The 16,235-nt window shown below is 43.0% G+C and overlaps 1 protein-coding gene across 1 annotated transcript; it reads left to right on the top strand.

Moving 5' to 3' along the window:
• Positions 1-6,320: 6,320 nt before the first annotated feature.
• Positions 6,321-13,790, top strand: MRPS10 (mitochondrial ribosomal protein S10). The gene is made up of 7 exons (XM_060247382.1): positions 6,321-6,569; positions 7,714-7,772; positions 7,867-7,939; positions 8,216-8,355; positions 9,430-9,538; positions 12,098-12,187; positions 13,420-13,790. The coding sequence occupies exons 1-7, from the start codon at positions 6,468-6,470 to the stop codon at positions 13,504-13,506; spliced, it is 660 nt and encodes a 219-aa protein (XP_060103365.1). The 5' UTR covers positions 6,321-6,467; the 3' UTR covers positions 13,507-13,790.
• Positions 13,791-16,235: the final 2,445 nt, after the last annotated feature.

The raw sequence follows: 16,235 nt of genomic DNA, 5'->3' as shown, positions 1-16,235 counted from the left end.
CGGCTTGTTCGCGCCCTTCCTGACGCGGCCGCAGACGAGCCAGCTGCCAGCGCCAAGAAACGGCGCGTAATGAAGGCCCAGGCTACGTCCCTCGGGGCGGCAGCAAGCAGCGGCGGCCATTTTGGAAGTGCGGAGCGTAGCTCTCAGACCTTCCAACCCCCAGGAGCAGGCACTCCGGAGACTCGGAACTACCTGCAACCGCGCATCGAAGGCTTCCAGGACGGGGGTAACGTACAAATGGGCAACCCTCTGAATCCAGAGGCTATGCTTTTTATTAGAAGAGCTATGCAGGAGGAAATGGGCTCCTTTTGCGCCCGGCTGGGGCTTCTCCCTCAAGGATCAACCTTTCCTGCAGACCCTCCCCGCTCTTTCTCCTGGCCCACTAAGGCAGCGCGAAAGGCCCCAGTGCAGTCTTCCCAATCCTTAGAGCTCGAGACTATGGCATCTGACTCTGACCAGGAAGACAGGGAAGAGGGGGAATGTTTCTCTGAGGAGGAACAGGAGGAGGTTAAAATTCCTGAACAGGCTAGTCGTTTCTTCCATCAGGAAGATTACCAGTTTCTTCTAGCCAAAACGCTTTCAGCCTTAGAAATTGAGGAGGGCCCTATTGATGAGGAAGTCAAGGTAGCTAAATCTAAGAAGTTTAAGTCAAGAACCAGTGGTAATTCTGAGTTCTTGCCCAGGGGGGAAGCTTCTGAACAAGTCTTCCCTTTTCCAGAATACTTTGAAAAGCAGGTTAGAGCAGAATGGGAAAAGCCAGCTTCCCTTAAGCAGTTTCCTCACTTAGTAAAGAAGTTATATGCACTGCCTGCCTATACCAATGAGTTGTTACAAGCTCCAACTGTGGACGGCCCAGTAGCAGCTCTACAGTCTTCGGGACTGGTTTCAGAGGACGGCCAGGGTTCTCTTAGAGATCCCCTGGACAAAAAAGCTGAGGCAACCTTGAAGAGATTGTACGAATCTGTGGCCATGATAGTTAAGGCGTCCTCCGCGGCCTCCCTGGTCTCCAGGGCGTCCATTGTTTGGGTACGTAAGTTACTCCAGATGTTACCAGAGGACAACAGACGCATGTTAGAGGGCGCCTCACGCATCCTTAAGGCAGCGTCATTCACAGCTGACGCAACCTTAGATATACTGACCTTTGCCTCTAAAACAATGGCTTCCGCTACTGTGGCTAGACGCCTCCTGTGGCTTAGGGCTTGGCAAGCTGACTTCCTCTCTAAATCCACAGTGGCAGCTTATCCCTTTCAAGGGGATCGTCTCTTCGGGGACGCTTTGGACAAGATCCTAGTAGAGACTAGGGATAAAAAGAAGGCCATGCCCAAATCCATTCGGAGGAATGAAAAGAGGGGCCCTCAGTCCTTTCGGACCCAACATTCCTTGGCCAGATATCGTTCTGAATCAAAGAAGTTTAATTGGGAAACACCAAAGAATTCCTTCAAAAGAGGCTCATTCGGCTCCAAATTCAATCGTAATAACTTCTCCAAAATGGACAAGCCTGACAGAGAGGGCAAGTCCAAGCAGGCATGACTACGGTCACGTACCGGTGGGAGCTCGACTACTCCACTTTGCAGAAGCCTGGGAGGCCTCTCAGGCAGACCAATGGTCTTTAGAAATTGTAAAAGAGGGGTATTCAATAGAGTTTCACCGCATTCCACCAGACAGATTTGTCAGATCACCTTCCCCCAAGCAGAAGCACAAACATCTCATCACCTCAAAAGCAATTCAGCATCTTATCGACATTCGAGCAGTCGAACTAGTCCCAGGGTTGGAGAAGGGGAAAGGCGTATACTCCATCCTTTTCACCATACCCAAGAAGAATGGCGACTGGAGGGCCATCTTGGATCTCAAGTTTCTAAATCGCTATGTCAAAGTACGTCACTTCAGAATGGAAACCTTGAGATTCATTATGGACTCTCTATTGTCAGGGGAGTACCTCACTTCCATAGACCTGACCGAAGCTTATCTCCACATCCCTATCCACCCTTCTCATCGTCGTTTTCTAAGGTTCGTGGTACTGAATCAGCACTTCCAATACAGGGCCTTACCCTTTGGCCTGTCAACAGCGCCCAGAGTTTTTTCCAAAATGTTAATTCACCCAATAGCCCAGCTGAGGAAGCAGGGTATTCACATTCACCCCTATCTGGACGACCTCTTGGTCAGATCCAACAGCAAGGAGAAATCCCTTCGGGGGACAACTCTGGCCATTCAGTGTCTTCAGTCTCACGGATTCCTGGTGAACAAAGAAAAGAGTTCACTTCAGCCGAGTCAGAGGTTGGAGCACCTAGGCGCAATGATCGACTCCACTTGCAATTCGCTATTTCTACCTCTGTCCAAGGCCAGGGCCATCAAGGATTTGGCTTCCAGGGTCATCCAGAGCAAATCATCACCTCTGATGTTGCTTGCCAAACTAATGGGACTTTTGATATCGACCATAGACATGATTCAATGGGCCAGATTCCATTCCAGGCCTCTTCAACTGTTCCTACGACCATTTCAACTTCAGATAATGGAGAGAAAGGCCATAAATCTGATAATTCCGTTGTCAGTCAAGAGGAGTTTGCGATGGTGGACGGACTTGTCTCATCTTCGCCAGGGCAAGTTGTTCCATCCTCCCTCATACCTGGAGGTATTCACAGATGCCAGCCTGGGGGGCTGGGGAGCTTCTCTTCAGGACAAGCCAGTCCAAGGCAGGTGGTCTCAGTCCGAGAGTCTGCTTCCCATCAACCTGCTAGAAATCAGAGCCATACGTCTAGCCCTGGTTGCATTCAGGACCCAATTGTTCCAGAAGCATGTGCTTGTCAGAACGGACAATATCACAGCCAAGGCGTATCTGAACAACCAGGGGGGCTCCAGGTCTTCTCAGTTGCACCGGGAAGCATCAAGAATTCTGACATGGGCAGAAAAACATCTGGCCTCTCTAAGGGCGGAACACATCAGAGGCCAGGACAACATACAGGCAGATTGGTTAAGCAGACAGGAAATCTGCGAGGGCGAGTGGGCCCTCAGCTCAGACATATTCGACCTCATATGCCAGCGTTGGGGTCTACCAGAGGTGGATCTTTTCGCTTCAAACACAAATTCGCAACTACCAAGGTACTTCACAAGGTTCTCCCATCCAGAAGCCGAACAGACAGATGCCTTGACAGCCATATGGCCTCCAGGTCTCTTGTATGCGTTTCCTCCGGTCCCTCTAGTTTCTCGAGTACTGCGGAGGGTGAGAGCTCTACAGGCGGAAATCATCATGGTAGCTCCCTATTGGCCACGGCGTCCGTGGTTCTCAATGTTGACAGAGCTATCAATAGACCTTCCAATGTCACTTCCAGTTCCTCCCGACATGCTTCATCAGGGTCCGGTGTGGCACCCCGACCCGGGGTGGTTTCATCTGACCGCGTGGAGATTGAGCGGGAGACATTCAGAAATCTAGGTTACTCTCCGGAGGTGACGGACACTATGCTAGCATCAAGAAGGCCCTCCACAGTTCGCATATACAACACCACCTGGAAGGCCTTTGTCCGATGGTGTCGTAGAAAAAAGGTTCCTTCGCTTTCCCCTTCCATTGCGGAGATCCTAGCGTTTTTACAGGAGGGCCTGGAGTCCAGGTTAAAACCAGCTACGCTGAGAAGGCAGATAGCTGCCCTGTCCACTGTCTTACCGGTCGTTGGAGGGTATAGGCTATCTCAACATCCACACGTCCAATTATTTTTGCAGGGGGCAAAATCGAAATCTCCTCCGACAGTCCATCGCTTTCCGTCTTGGCGGCTCCATACCGTTTTATCAGCGCTTACCAAGAAGCCATTTGAGCCCCTTCGAGAGGTGGACTTAAAATGGGTGCGAATGAAAACTCTCTTCTTAGTAGCCATCACGTCTGCACGTCGAGTCTCGGAACTGGGGGCCTTATCAGTGAAGGCGGGTCTTTGCGTGTTCCACAAAGAAAAGGTGGTTCTGCGCACGGATCCCTCCTTCATTCCTAAGGCTGCTTCTAGGTTCCACCGCTCACAAGAAATCTACTTACCCACCTTTTGTCCAGAACCCAAACACCCAAAGGAGGTAGTCTGGCATACGTTAGATGTCCGCAGGGCCTTGAAGATTTTCATTCTACGATCTGAGTCAATTAGAAAAACTGAATCCATGTTCATCAACATCTCTCCTCCAAGAGTGGGAGACAAGATGTCTAATTCATCCATCAGTGCAGTGCTGAAGGCCTGTATCAGCGAAGCATATAGGGCATCAGGGTTACAGGTACCTGGAGGAATCACGGCACATTCTCTTAGGAGTGCCTCCACAAACGCGGCACTACTGAATAGGGCTTCAGTCGAAGAGGTGTGTAGAGCTGCTACTTGGTCCTCTCCGTCTACATTCATAAGACATTATAAGATCCATTCCATGGCATCAGCAGATGCAGCATTTGGGAGAAAGGTATTACTGCATGTTCTGGGGGAGGTCAGCGATGAAGACCCACCCGATTAAAGGGGACTGCTCTGATAGGTCCCACAGAGATGTCCGACAACCTCTGAGGGAGAACGGCCCATTGGACTTACCGTGAGGGGTCCTTCTCCTCAGAGGTTCGGAGGACATCTCGCCACTCCCAGATTCATTTCATCGCTTAGGTTTCTTTCTATAGCCTATCTCCCTTGTACTGTGTTACTTTCAGTATTATCGGAGTTCAAGTTTACAGTTTACATGTTAAAACGAGTTGTTAGTTGTGTTTATAGTCCTTCTAGTTAGAGGGAAGACGACACTGCTTTCGGAGTCCCACAACTGAGGGCGGGGTTATTCCGAAGGCGCCAACAGGAAGTTGAAAAAAGTGTTCCTGCCTCCCTGAAGGAATAGTAGGAATAACCCACAGAGATGTCCTCCGAACCTCTGAGGAGAAGGACCCCTCACGGTAAGTCCAATGGGCCGTTTCCCTCACAGTATTTGAATGTGGGACTTGCCAAATAAAATTGTCATCACAGACAAAAGGGAGCACTTCACAAAGCAAACAATATGCAGAGTTCATAACTGTAAAATGAAGTGATGGTTTTCCACTGGTAGTTTTAAAAAAGGAATAAACACATTTCATGGAGGATAGGTCTGACAAGAGCAATTAATTATTAGCTAAATATCTATGAGAGAGACAGTATGTCTTTGAATACCAGATTCTGGGACCAAAAAACCTGTTGTTTTTATAAGCTTATATTTATAAAAATATGGAATGGTTTTTAATGTTATATAACTAGGTGGAACTTTGGTTTAACCTGACAAGTTTCACGCATTAGTGCTTTTGCAGAGCTTTCAAAGTGAAATGAGCCATTGATGCTGTAGTGCAGACACTAATTTTCTGCTACAGTATTGTCTCTATAAGAGTTTGAGCGTTTCAAAAACTTGTTTGGCTGGAGTCAATAATGGAAGGAAAATAATGAGCACACACACCACAGGAAACAAGGTTCCCTTTCATTCCACTTTCAGCTCAAAAAGTTCTGGTACAAGCGGCCAAATTATTAATTTTTTGCTTGCTGAATGCTGAGGGGTTTTATGGGGAGAGAAATACTTTGCTTCAAGAATATGTAACAAAATAATGGCTAAACCGGTTTTCATCAATTGAAACTAAGTGCGTGACAAATAATTAAAATCTTCACTGGGGAGTTCCTGTAAATGTGCCTTAGAAGTGCAACAGAGGAATATATTGTAATAAAATAGCATTTGCTTTCAGCACTTGAGGAATTTTAATATAGTAATGCTTACCAAAGCCCTATAAAGTATGCCACCATAATTATCCCTATGTTGCAAGTAGTGGGCAGTGAGAGAGGGCTTGCGTGTTCGTAACTCAGTTGATACCTGAACTGACGAGCTGCTGGAACGCAATTCGCTCACTACGCTGCAAGCAGCTCCCACATCCCTTCCTCCTCGAACTATTCTGCAGCATGGCGATTACAGTGAATACATCGATGTCAGTCAGTCACCCACTCAGCTTCAGATCCCCATAACATGATAGCGGTAATCTTTTCAATCCGACACACGCCTCTCCTGCAGTAGGAAGGTAGTAACTGAAGGATACTATAGGTGAGAACGGATTTCTTTTTTAAATTTTTATTTTATTGCTGGAACGGGAAGTCCTATAAGTTTGCAGGCGCACCCATTTGCGTCTTTGCTTCTAAAAAATAAGGGAGTGAGAAGAACACGCTCCGGCCAACAGAAATGACCTGCGTATCTCCCTCGTCTCTTGTGCGCCTCTGTCACTCTCAATATTTTAACTAGAATCTATTAAGGTACTAAAAATAACCCTGAAATTTGGTGAGCAAACGAGGGAACTCTGCATTACTTCTGCCCGTCTATAGTTTCAACCGCAAACGTATTTCACGCTCGGCTGCCTGACGCAACCATAGAGATTGGCCCCATGTCGCCGAGCGGCAGCGTCGATTTAAAAAAAAAAAGAGTCGCTCTCCCGAGCCTATTTGCTTCGTTCATGGCGGAGGCTGCGCTTTATGATGTCATGGCGGCAGGAAGTTGCAGTGAGAAGGGACCTACCATTAGGCAAGATGGCGGCACTGAGGGGTGTGAGGTGTTTGTGGCACCGGTGGCGGCAAGTAAGTATTGTGCTGCCTGGTATCTCTCGTGGTCGCCAAATACCGTAAATGCTGTCTGGGGCCAGTAAGGCGGTGGAGCCGTCCTCTGATCTGAATAATACGCTGGCTAGGATTAATCACTTTTCGTTCCGGATTTGATTGAGGAACCTGAAAGGAGTTCTGTAATTGACTTCGATGGTTACTTTTGGTTGTCGAAGAGATTTTTGCCTTTGCACATTCTTCCCCCGTGCATCTATGCTATATTTTTTTCTAATATGTCATCCCTGAGCCATGTCTACCGTAGACCACGTTTTCTCCCAAACTTTAAACCGCGGGACGACCAACTAAAAGACCCTGAAATAATGCTGCGTTTAAGTCCCCATCTACTTGTTGTCAAACCCCCCGCCCCAGCTGTAAAATGTTGCAGACGCATATTTCCAGTAAGTGCTAAGGGGTTCAAAGACTTACTGCGTGTTCAGCATTGAAAAGTGAAAAGGCTTACCTTGGTAAGTGCTGTGTTAGCGCTGTACTTGCTAACCAGAAGTTTATCTTCCCCTAAATAGCCTTCTGCAGTATTTTTGTTGTTCATCTTGGATGGCATATGTTACAGAGGATGGCAGACTTAAAGAACTAGCGGGGAGCCAGCTTTCTCATCCGTTGTACCTCAGCAGCTTATTAAGTAGAACTGCAACAGATCAGTCTTATTTATAACTGCTTAATTTATGCATAGGAGTTGGTTGGAGCATTATGGGAGCCTCTGTAGCTTGGCAGTTTCTGTAAGGATCACTACCAACTAGTATAGGAGTATTTGCTATCCTCACTGAAGATTCCTGCCTTTGGTGGTTCCAACTGCCTCAGGCAATATATTTAACAAGCCTAAACTAACAAGGGATGTTGGGAGCATCTGGAAGCAATGGCAAAGGAATCCTATTATCTGGAAGAAAACAAGGTTGGGTATGGAAGGACAAGCAGCAGCCTACAGACACCTGGAATCATGAAAGAGATCATAAAAATACAAAGGACCTAGACAATTGTCTTGAAATGCTGTAGGAATAGAGAATTTGTTTAGGACACCCAACTGGGGCTGTGATTACTAATGAGTGGAATGTGCCTTATTGTATAATGACAAAGCAAATATCACTATGTTTATTTTTTTATTTTCTAGGGGCCAGAGAACCTTCTATTAGTAAATAGGGCTCTGCAAAAACAATACAATTTCCCCTTGTAAGTTTACCATTTAACAATTAAGTTTTCAAAATACTTGTATTTCAGACATTGCAATAATTTAAATCAATTTTTCATTGTTTTACCGTTTTAGAAACAAGCAGTTGATGTGGTTTCAGTTTTCTGGAGCCCATACAGACATTCAACAACCCAAGGAAAACTCTTTGGTAAGTTTGATATTGAACCAGTAATTAAGAACACTGAGAAATCTAGCTTTTGGATTGCAATTTTTGAGTTTTTAGACTACCTGTTCTCCCACGTAACTCAAGGTAGATCATAATTCTAGTATATGTAGTATTCATGCAAATGCTGTCATCTTTGGATTCAGCAAAATGTATAATCACTTGGACTGAATAATTGAACAATCAAACTAAGATGGAATTGCCCAAAGTCTTTAGAATATGAATGGTAACTCACGTATTTCTCTTTGTCTATACATTTAGGTATGTGTTTTAGATGAGCCAGACACACTATATAAGAAACTGGCTGTTTTGGTTAAAGGTCACGACAGAGCTGTGTTGGACAGTTATGAATATTTCATAGTGCTTGCTGCTAAAGAACTTGGCATTTCTGTTGAAAAGGTGTAAGTATTCAGTAACTGGGCTCACTTTATTGAACAGGCAACCTGACCTTTAGTTGAAAGCTGGTTATGAAAGTGGAGTGGTGCTTACCAAATGCTACATCACTAGAGAAAGGTTTATGTGTTTACCTTCCTTTCCACAGAATGTGTGAGAGGAGGAGGAATGGAGAGCACACAAGTCAATGATCACATGTCTGATCACATGTAAGAATCCTGAGAGTTGAGAACAAAAGGAAAATCTAATAGATCTGCCATTATAGTGAAACCAAGATGGAATTACCCAAAGTATGCTAGAAACACGGTATTTCTTCTTGGTGGAAGAGAAATTTTCATTTATAAAGTATCTACCCAGATTTGCATTACCTTCTGTGAGCAAAAGTTCAACACTGTACTGAGATTGTGGATTCCTTTGCCCACTTTTGGAACAAGACCTTTGGATTACTTGATTAGTGCTAGTTAACTATGTAAGGAAATAGGAGTGTTTTTATCCCAGATAGTAGTTAAAAGTAGCAGCCACCTTGTCAGAGTCTGGAAGACAAGAAAGGCCGGCCCTGGTTAGTACTTGGATGGGAGTACAGCAGGAAGACCACAGTTGCTATGCAGAGGAAGGCAATGGCAAATCATCTCTGCTCGTTCTCTTGCCTTGAAGATCCCATGGGGTTTTCATGCAATTTGAATGTGGTAGTAGTTACATGTTCCTGAAGACAGAGGTAATCTGCTATTCTATAAAGCTACTTCAGTCTAAGCCCACTAATTTTAATGAGACTGCAGCTGGCAATTGTCTTGTGTGTTCCTTTAAAAAAAAATCTGATCGTATTGTGACTGTTCAGTGTCCCTGTTGACTTCAAGCATTTTACTGTAGATTGTAATGCAAGAAGAATTTCATTTGCTTACAGAATGTTATTCTGAAAATAGTTGATTTTTTGGCATATGGGCAGTAGCTTGGCCAACAAATCTGCAATTCCATCATTAGTTCAGGGGAGGGAAACAGTCAGCCTCTCTCAACACCCTCTGCCAAACATCTTAATAAATGCTGTAGCTTCAGAAACAATGGTAAACCTGCTATTTTTTTCCTAGAGAAGAGCCACCAAAGAAGATTGAACGATTCACTCTTCTGAAATCAGTGCATATTTATAAGAAGCACAGAGTTCAGTATGAAATGAGAACCCATTACCGCTGTGTAGAGGTAAATATACTTCCAATTAGACAAATTCATTTTATAGCTTTTAATTGCATAGTCATCAAGAGACGACTTGTTAGTTCCAATGGATGCCAGATTATTTCTAGTATACCTGAATACAGTTGTTTGAAAGTATCTTTCTTTTTCCGTTACATATATGGATGTGGTTGAACATAGAAAAAAATGTTTAATTGCAAGAGAAAATGTTTTTCTACTCTCTAAACACACATCTTCTAAAATTCTTGGTCAAGAGCCCATCTGCAGGATTCTTATGCTTTAACTCTAGACTGACAAGTCCACAGGCAAGTCACCACATAACAGAAAATCAGAGCTCTACAAGCAGGAAGAAAGTCCTTAGAGCAGGTACCATGGCATCCATGGAAACTTTACCTGGTATCTGACAAATGTTTATTATGTAATAGGAACAAAACAAATATGTTTATTTCTTACCTTCTAGGAGCCAGAGAACTTTCTATTCATGGGTTTCTCAAGAACATGTCAGACTAACCTGATATCTTTTTTTTGAGAAAGTGACTACCCTGCTGGATCGGGAATGCTGTAGACATAGCTTATCTTGATTTCAGTAAGGCTTTGATAAGGTTCCACATACTATCATTGTTGACAAGTTGGTAAAATGTGGTTTGGATCCTGTTACTGTTAGGTGGATCTGTAACTGGTTGACAGATGGCACCCAAAGAGTGCTCCTCATTCTCTTGGAGAGGAGTGACAAGTGGAGTGCCTCAAGGATCTGTCCTGGAACCTGTTTTGTTCAACATCTTTATAAACGATTTGGATGAAGGAATAGAGGGAATGCTTATTAAATTTGCAGATGATACTAAATTGGGAGGGGTTGCAAATACAGTAGAAGACAGAAAAAGGATCCAGGATGATCTTGACAGGCTGGAAAACTGGGCTAAAACCAATCAAATGGATTTTAACAGGGATAAAGGTAAAATTCTGCATTTAGGTAGGAAAAATCCAATGCATGTCTATAGGATGGGGGAGACTTGTCTTAACAGTAGTATGTGCGAAAAGGATCTAGGGGTCTTTAGCAGAACATGGGTCAACAGTGTTATGTAGTAGCTAAAAAGACAAATGGAATTTTGGGCTGTATCGACAGTAGTGTCCAGATCACGTGAAGTGATGGTATCACTTTACTCTGCTCTGGTAAGACTCCACCTAGAATATTGTGTTCAGTTTTGGGCACCATGTTTTAAGGATATAGACAAGCTGGAACAGGTCCAGAGGAGGGTGACAAAAATCGTGAGGGATCTGGAGACCGAGTCCTATGAAGAAAGGTTAAAGGAGCTGGGTATGTTTAGCCTGGAGAGGAGGCAGCTGAGAGGTGATATCAGCATCTTCAAATACTTGAAGGGCTGTCATATAGAGGATGTGGAATTGTTTTTTGTTGCTTCAGAAGGTAGGACCAGAATCAGTGGGTTGAAATTAAATCAAGAGTTTCCAGCTCAACATTAGGAAGAACTCTGTGACCATTAGAGCGGTTCCTCAGTGAAACAGGCTTCCTTGGGAGGTGGTGGGCTCTCCTTCCTTGGAGGTTTTTAAACAGGCTAGATGGCCATCTGACAGCAATGAAGATCCTGTGAATTTGGGGGGGAGTATTTGTGAGTGCTGCATTGTGCAGGGGGTAAGACTTGATGACCCTGGAGAATCCCTCTCAACTCTTATGATTCTATTAGTAGACAGGGCTTTGCAAAAACAAACTTACTGCAGGGACCTCTCACCAGCCCTTCACCAGCTATCATTGTTACAAGTAGTAGTGCAGGCTGGGCAAAGCTGGACACTATCCATAGAACTCACAATTCCTAGCCTGTAATATGCAATGTCTACACATGCCAAGTCTCTCAGTTCTCCCGTACAGAATTGAACTTTGTTGGTCTTGGCAGTACCACTGGCCTCAGACTTAGTTCTCACATCTGTTAACTCTTGTATTTGTATGCTAATTTTCTGCCATTCACAGGTCTTACCAGCTGCTTTAATTCAACCTCAACTATAGTTACTGCCCAGTTATGTATGCATCTTGATTCTAACTAGTCCTTCCTGGCAACTAACCTCCCCATTCCCACCCTCTCTCTACCTATATGTAAGGCTGGAGAAAAACTGGTTCAGTGTGTCTGAAGAAGTGTGTGTGCACACGAAAGCTTATACCCAGATTTAGAAGATAGAAGATAGAAGATATTGGATTTATATCCCGCTCTCCACTCCGAAGAGTCTCAGAGCGGCTCACAATCTCCTTTACCTTCCTCCCCCACAACAGACACCCTGTGAGGTGGGTGGGGCTGGAGAGGGCTCTCACAGCAGCTGCCCTTTCAAGGACAACCTCTGCCAGAGCTATGGCTGACCCAAGGCCATTCCAGCAGGTGCAAGTGGAGGAGTGGGGAATCAAACCCAGTTCTCCCAGATAAGAGTCCACACACTTAACCACTACACCAAACTGGCTCTCCATTTAAACTTTAGTGGTCTTAAAAGTGCCACTGGACTCCAACTTTGTTCTCTTAAAAGACAGTTACTATTTATCTGAAAATTAAAATATTATTTTTCTTTCAGTTAAAGCATTTAACTAGCAGCACAGCCAGTGTTTATTTGGAATACATCCAACGAAACTTACCTGAGGGGGTTGCTATGGAAGTTAAAAAGGTATTGACACAGTTTAAATCTGTAGTGTAAAAATGTAGTTGACTTCTAAACCATTTCAGCATATTTCAAAATTCCAAGAATTGGCTTTGAATTTACTAACATTGGATAAGAGTGGTATCTGCTTGTTGTGGGAAATCTCAAATTTACTGTACAGGAGAATGGTTAATAAAAGGATTGGGAATATGATACAGTTATGTTGACAGCACTGAAATGGTTAAGTGAGCTACTAGAAAACTGTGATTTTCTGCTCTCCTGTATTGGAAGAAAAACCACCTTAATGAAGGAATTCTGTATACATATTGATACTAAATGTGCATATGCATGCTGAAGTTTGACAGTGGGTTTATTTATTTAGTCTATTTGTATTCCACCCTTTCCCAAGAATGGGCTCAGGGCAGATAACATTTTAAAATAACAATTTATACAGTTAAAAACAAATAAAATAGCAGTATATCAAGCAATACACAAGTTGTAAACCAAATTGTAGATGGTGGCATAGTTAATACATTTGCAGCATGCCAAGGTCTGTGACTATAGCTGATGGTAACGCAGAAGAGATGATGTCATAGCATAGAGGCCAGTGGGTGGGGTAGGACGCCCGCTGCATTAACCAAAGACTTGGCGGAATAGCACCATTTTGCAGCCCTTGTGAAAAGGTAAGTAATTCAGTGAGGGTCTAAATTCTATGGGAAGCTGATTCCACCAGGTCGGGGTCAAGGTTGAAAAGGGCCTGGCCCTGGTCAAGTCAGACATCCTTCGGGCCAGATACAGTCAGTAGGTGTTGTGAGATAGATCTTAGTGCTCTTCGGAGCACATGTGGGGAGAGGTGGTCCCATAAATATTGCTTGTATCTAGCCAACCTTTTCACTTTAATCTTATTAAGTTACTACAGTCCCCAGCCCATGTAGCTATTGTCCGTGCAGGTCCCATGATCCTTAGTACAGCCTTTTTGATGGTCAAATGGGACCCCTTTCTATTTTTTTACTAGCAAAAAGCTGGTTGGTTACGATCCATTGATTGAACAGTTCTTAACTTTTCAAACAAAGGTAATGGATTCTAGGTTTTTACAATTAGGCAGCAAAGGATTTCTGCCATTTTGTGGTATATCTACATTTTGTACATGTGGTAGAATCTATAAAGATTCCAGTAGAAGCGATTGATAAGTACGTATTTTCCAAAGTACAGTAAAAAATTGCAGCCACTAGTAAATATTATTTTACCTCTGCTTTTAGATTAGATTAGAAGAGCTTCCTGAACATATTAAAACACCTGTGTGGGACACACTGCCTCAAGCAGAAGAAACAGCAAGTCGACCATGAGCTTACATTAGTAACTTACACTGATTCTGAAAGCAATGAGCCTGTTTTTTTAAAAAAAATGGCCAAATTGTTGGAACTGCTAATCCAGAAGACACTTAAAAAGAAGTCAAGCAAAACAGATTTCACAAGTAGGTTGTATACTTGTTTTTATAGCATGTTGACCTGTATATATGGAAAAGTTTACATTATACTATTCAAAGCTTCTGTTTGTGCTTACGAAGAGACCCATAACCTATACATTCTAAAATAAACTTGGAATAAAATAGATTTGTACACTGTTAAAATTGTATTAACTAGAGGACTTCCTTTTTGTAGAATGACATATTTCCAGTAGTGTTGTCAATAATACCACTCCAGAGAGATATTAAATCTAATACACTGTGTCCCAGAAACGACCTTGAAAGGAATGCCAGTCAGAAAACCAGCATGAGAAACCTATCTGGAAGTTAATTCAAGGAATTGCAAACAAATCTCTCCTACACAAAAGATAATACATATTTTATAACAATGGATTTCACAGGAAAGCAACACCCCATTTTGAAATAACCTCTTTCATCCCTGACACTGACTTCTCCTTGTTAGCATATCCATAACATCTGGAAGTGTTGTCCATCCAAATCTTTGATCTTCCTCCTGGAGGACCAGGACCAAATCTACATGATTTTTGAGGGAGTGCAAAATTAAAAAATGGCACCCCCTTATGGGCGATTCTATCGTATGGTCCCATAGAATACAATTGACTCCATATCCAATTTGGCGCCCCCCTCTATTAGTGCCCGGGACAAGCACCCTACCTCTGCCTCCCCCCCCCCTCCCCAGATCCAGCCCTGGGGAGGACCATCAGCCATTTGTCCAAGTCTCTCACAACCTTCCTGTGAACACATTAAGGTATTAACAGCAAACCTGTGTAACTGCCCCAAGATGCATATATTTCCTATAAAAACATGGGCTCTTCTTGGTATCAGCTTCACATTCCATGAAGCGCTCTTTGCAGACATGACTCTTCCAAGACTTAAATATCACCTATCCTAAACTACTATTTCCCTCACTACTTCATTTAATTTTCTTAGATCTTGTATGCTTGTTGTACAATGTGTTTTGCCTCATTCTTCAATAAATACCTTACCAGTTGAACATCAGTCTGGTTTATTTGAGAGTCAAACATGCAGCTTGCATTTGGCCCCCACCGGGCTCCTATCAGGTCCGCAAGAAATTGGCTGATACCTGCTTCCTTTAGTGTATCAGCTTGTTTTGACAGGCTCACTCAATCACACAGCAGAGCTACTGAGTTGTCTTTCTTCCTTCCATTAGCTGAGGCTCCTCTCCTTCCTCATCCATTAGAAGAGTGAACTTAAGAACTTTGCCCAGTTCCCTCAATCATACAGGAGAGATACAAAGCACCTTTAAGACCAACTAAGTTTCATTCAAAGCATGACCTTTGTGCGTTGCTTGCGGAGTATGTGTGTTTTGTTGGGCTTGTTATGCCAGGGCTCTCCTGGGTGCAACTGGGTTTGCCTCCCCTTTATCACTGTATTCATGCCCTCATGATCCAGTCTCTCTCTACACACAAAAGTTATTACTGGACATAATTATAACTTGTATACAAATGTTAACACTGCCCCTCTCCTTTTTGATAGCATATTTGGGAAAATAAGCCTTTAAGTAAATACAGCAATTAATCACTTAATGCTTTGTAAGATTGTTTGTTTAGTAGTATTTTTCACCCTTGCAGCCATCCTTTGAAATACACCATAATGATTCCCCCATTCTGTGAAAAAGAAGGCAGTGAGCTTCAGAATCTAACACACAACTGAAATTTTTTGGGGGGAACTTTTGATACAATGAACTTAGAGCAGAGTTTTGCTCATAAAACAGATCTTGCCCCATCCACCTCCATATTGGTGCTCTGTGTACCCCTCTGGGAAAAATGATCACAGGAGGCAACTGCAAGATCACTACTGTGGAGATCACCTGCCTCCACCCACACTTGCACAATGGAAGCATAAATGTAGCCCTTTCAACCTTGTCAATGATTTCATATTATATATATATATATATAATGAAACTGTAGACTAGGAAATTGTAACACTACTACTTTGTTCCTTTCCCTTTCAACCTTGTCAATGATTTCATATTATATATATATATATATATATATATATATATATATATATATATATATATATATATATATATATATATATATATATATATATATATATATAATGAAACTGTAGACTAGGAAATTGTAACACTACTACTTTGTTCCTTTCTTGCTCCAATCCAGGGAATATTGCTTCTCTTTCATTAGGACTTTTGAAGAATTTTTGAATAGCACTGTTTACTGGAAAATATTTGGATGAAGATGTCTTTCAAAGGTTTGCCAGATAGCTAGAGCTTTCCTTTGTGAAAACTGTCTCTTAGCAACTGAAATGCAGGTAGCTAGGAAACCAGAGTGCTACAAAGGTTTCCACTCTATTGGACCACAAAAAAACCCCCCATTTAGCTAAGATATATATTGACTGCTGAACCTGTTTGCTCCTGAGACTTAAGCTACATTGGTGCTACATGAACCATTTAGCCCAACCTAAACTATGTCAGGGAAACCATGAACTAACAGACACAAGTCTGTATTATTCTATGACATAGATGATACCAGCAACAGTCATGTGGATGACTCAATCTAAACAGCTGGTCATTTAAAGTGGGGTGTTTGTGCAATCTGACTT

This window comes from Heteronotia binoei, chromosome 1 (assembly GCF_032191835.1).
Source record: "Heteronotia binoei isolate CCM8104 ecotype False Entrance Well chromosome 1, APGP_CSIRO_Hbin_v1, whole genome shotgun sequence".
Lineage (NCBI taxonomy): Eukaryota > Metazoa > Chordata > Lepidosauria > Squamata > Gekkonidae > Heteronotia > Heteronotia binoei.
This window is presented reverse-complemented; position numbering and strand designations above follow the sequence as displayed.

What these genes read in the sequence shown, in the direction of transcription:
- MRPS10 (XM_060247382.1), top strand. Translation starts at nt 6,468, where the DNA reads ATGATGTCATGGCGGCAGGAAGTTGCAGTGAGAAGGGACCTACCATTA. An exon ending in GGCATTTCTGTTGAAAAGGT is followed by an intron (nt 8,356 to 9,429) that starts GTAAGTATTCAG and finishes TTTTTTTCCTAG; the next exon opens with AGAAGAGCCACCAAAGAAGA. An exon ending in TTGCTATGGAAGTTAAAAAG is followed by an intron (nt 12,188 to 13,419) that starts GTATTGACACAG and finishes CTCTGCTTTTAG; the next exon opens with ATTAGATTAGAAGAGCTTCC.